Consider the following 2,500-nt stretch of genomic DNA (forward strand, 5'->3'; position numbering starts at 1 on the left):
GGTTGTTGCTGCTCAAGACCAAGCTCTTCGGACTCGGTACTATGAGTGCAAGATTCTACATCGTGATGTCAGTCCTACTTGCCGCATGTGCAGTGTAGGCCTGGAGACAGTCGACCACATTGTGGCAGGCTGTATAGTGCTTTGGCACCGACGGACTACACTGATCGACACAATCAGGTGGCATCCATCATTCACTGGGACGTTTGTCGCCATTTTGGGGTTCCAGTGGAGAGCAGATGGTACCGGCATCATCCTGATAGGCTTGTGGAGACGGATGACATTACTATGATGTGGGATACCACCATCCCCACTGCCAGGAAGATCAAAGCCAATCGTCCAGACATCTGTCTCAGAAATAGGAAGACAAACACTTGTCTTCTTATTGATATCAGCTGTCCTGCTGATGGCAACATTGGCAAGAAACATGCTGAGAAGTTGGCGAAGTACAGCGACTTGCGAGTGGAGATAAGCCGCATGTGGCATTGTCGAACACTGGTGGTTCCGGTGGTCTTGGGAGCTTTGGGCACAGTGCACGCAGGTATTGCATGGTGGCTGGACATTATTCCAGGTCATCACAACCTGCAGCACTTACAGAAAACAGTGCTTCTGGGATCTACTCGGATCCTTCGTAAAGTCGTGTCTTCTTTCTAGACAGCCGTGATGGTCTAAGTACTTCTGAAGCAGGGTTTGCTTCCGGTACTTGTAATAGACTTTACAAACCAGACTGATCTGGTTGAGCACAACAGTATCATAATATAGTATACAGTAATAGGATATATTATAGTATAATAATATGGTATACAATAGTAGGATATATTAGTATAATAATATAGTATACAATAGTAAGATATATTATAGTATAATAAAATAGTATACAATAATAGGATATATTATATTATAGTATAATAATATAGTATACAATAGTAGGATATATTATAGTATAATAATATAGTATACGATAGTAGGATATATTATCGTATAATAATATAGTATACAATAGTGTCCAGTATTAATTAGTAAAATCTTGCCATAATTGTTTTGCATAACCATTTTGCCATTGATATTAATTATTAATGTAATTCCAATAGAAAATCCTGTCTTTCGATATACGCCTGTTATATATATATATATATATATATATATATATATATATATATATATATATATATATAGCCACTCTATGGACTCACATACCTTTCGGGAAATTGTCTGGGCATTTTATACCGATCATACCATGCGGTGGAGCGTCTCCAATCAATACAACCATTCGAACGGCGTGCGGCCGTTGGGCTTCGTCCCAGTTGAGATCGACGACTTCTTTTAGCGCGTCTGCGACGGCTTCTGGTGGGTCGCCACCTCCTTAGGGAACAAAACGCAGAATGCATTTTCGCAATTAACGGATGTATTGTGTAGAAATTAGTTAGGGTAGTAGAACAGCCACGACACTCAGCATGCATGCATGCATGCAAAATGATAGTTTAATTACTAGGCAATACACACACACACACACACACACACACACACACACACACACACACACACACACACACACACACACACACACACACACACACACACACACACACACACACTCACTCACTCACAAGATAAAATCACTGCCAATTGTACTGTCTGCAAATGCTAAACATTTACTAACCTTTGGCTCTAAGACTATTGACAGCTCTCTTAACAGTGCCAATGTTTGACGTCAACGGCCAAACTTGAGTCACGTATGTAGTCTCCTAGTAAAGACAAACGATTGCACAAATAGAGATGAAAATTGTTTTTAGAATTTTTGTTTAGGGACCTCTGGTGGATGATCTCTGAAAGCAATAATAGACAATCTCAAGTCGCTGCAAAGAGGCTCATCATTGATGGAGTCTATGAGATCTTGCATTAACTTCTGGGCAGTCTTGATTTCAGGTCCTAGTCAACGCATCAATTGTGTTACACACACACACGCGCGCACACACACACACACACACACACACACACACACACACACACACACACACACACACACACACACACACACACACAACATTGAAAACTTAAAATACAAACAAAATAGACAAAAGACAAATCAAAGTTAGAAGAATACAGCTCAAACTCTATCAATTAAAACAGTAAGTTATAGATACCCATGCTTGAAGTGGTGTCGCAAACAATTGCAATGTCAACTTGCCCGATTCCTTCATTTTTTGCAAACTGGATTTTGTCATCTGCATAATCTGCAGGTTTATAGTTTGTGGCACTGTTAATTAATAAACATACATATAAACACTTTCAAGTAACAACTCTTTCTGTTGTTTTAAATACCTGATAACAGGTGGCGCAGGAGCAACGAATTGTTGCAGAGGCACAGCACATGGAGATCCACGAACTGGCTTTTCCCCAATTAGGATGTGAAATTGGTGTGAACCAACGTTTGCTAATTCGAAGGCGACAGAATACGTTCCATCCATGTTATCTGCTATTATCAGACGTCTGTTCTCTGTTT

At 40.2% G+C, this 2,500-nt stretch overlaps 1 protein-coding gene across 1 annotated transcript in view; it reads right to left on the minus strand.

The window, feature by feature from the left end:
- LOC134197845 (uncharacterized) overlaps nt 1-2,500 on the minus strand; it is a 13,610-nt gene that overhangs the window by 4,752 nt on the left and 6,358 nt on the right. The window contains exons 13-17 of the mRNA XM_062667194.1: nt 2,320-2,500; nt 2,142-2,254; nt 1,808-1,926; nt 1,658-1,742; nt 1,195-1,359 (exon numbers count right to left, since the gene is read on the minus strand). The exon at nt 2,320-2,500 is cut by the window's right edge and continues 25 nt beyond it. Of these exons, the coding sequence (XP_062523178.1) occupies nt 1,195-1,359; nt 1,658-1,742; nt 1,808-1,926; nt 2,142-2,254; nt 2,320-2,500 (663 nt within the window). The remainder of the gene's footprint in view (nt 1-1,194; nt 1,360-1,657; nt 1,743-1,807; nt 1,927-2,141; nt 2,255-2,319) is intronic.

This window comes from Corticium candelabrum (assembly GCF_963422355.1).
Source record: "Corticium candelabrum chromosome 14 unlocalized genomic scaffold, ooCorCand1.1 SUPER_14_unloc_1, whole genome shotgun sequence".
Classification (NCBI taxonomy): Eukaryota; Metazoa; Porifera; class Homoscleromorpha; order Homosclerophorida; family Plakinidae; genus Corticium; species Corticium candelabrum.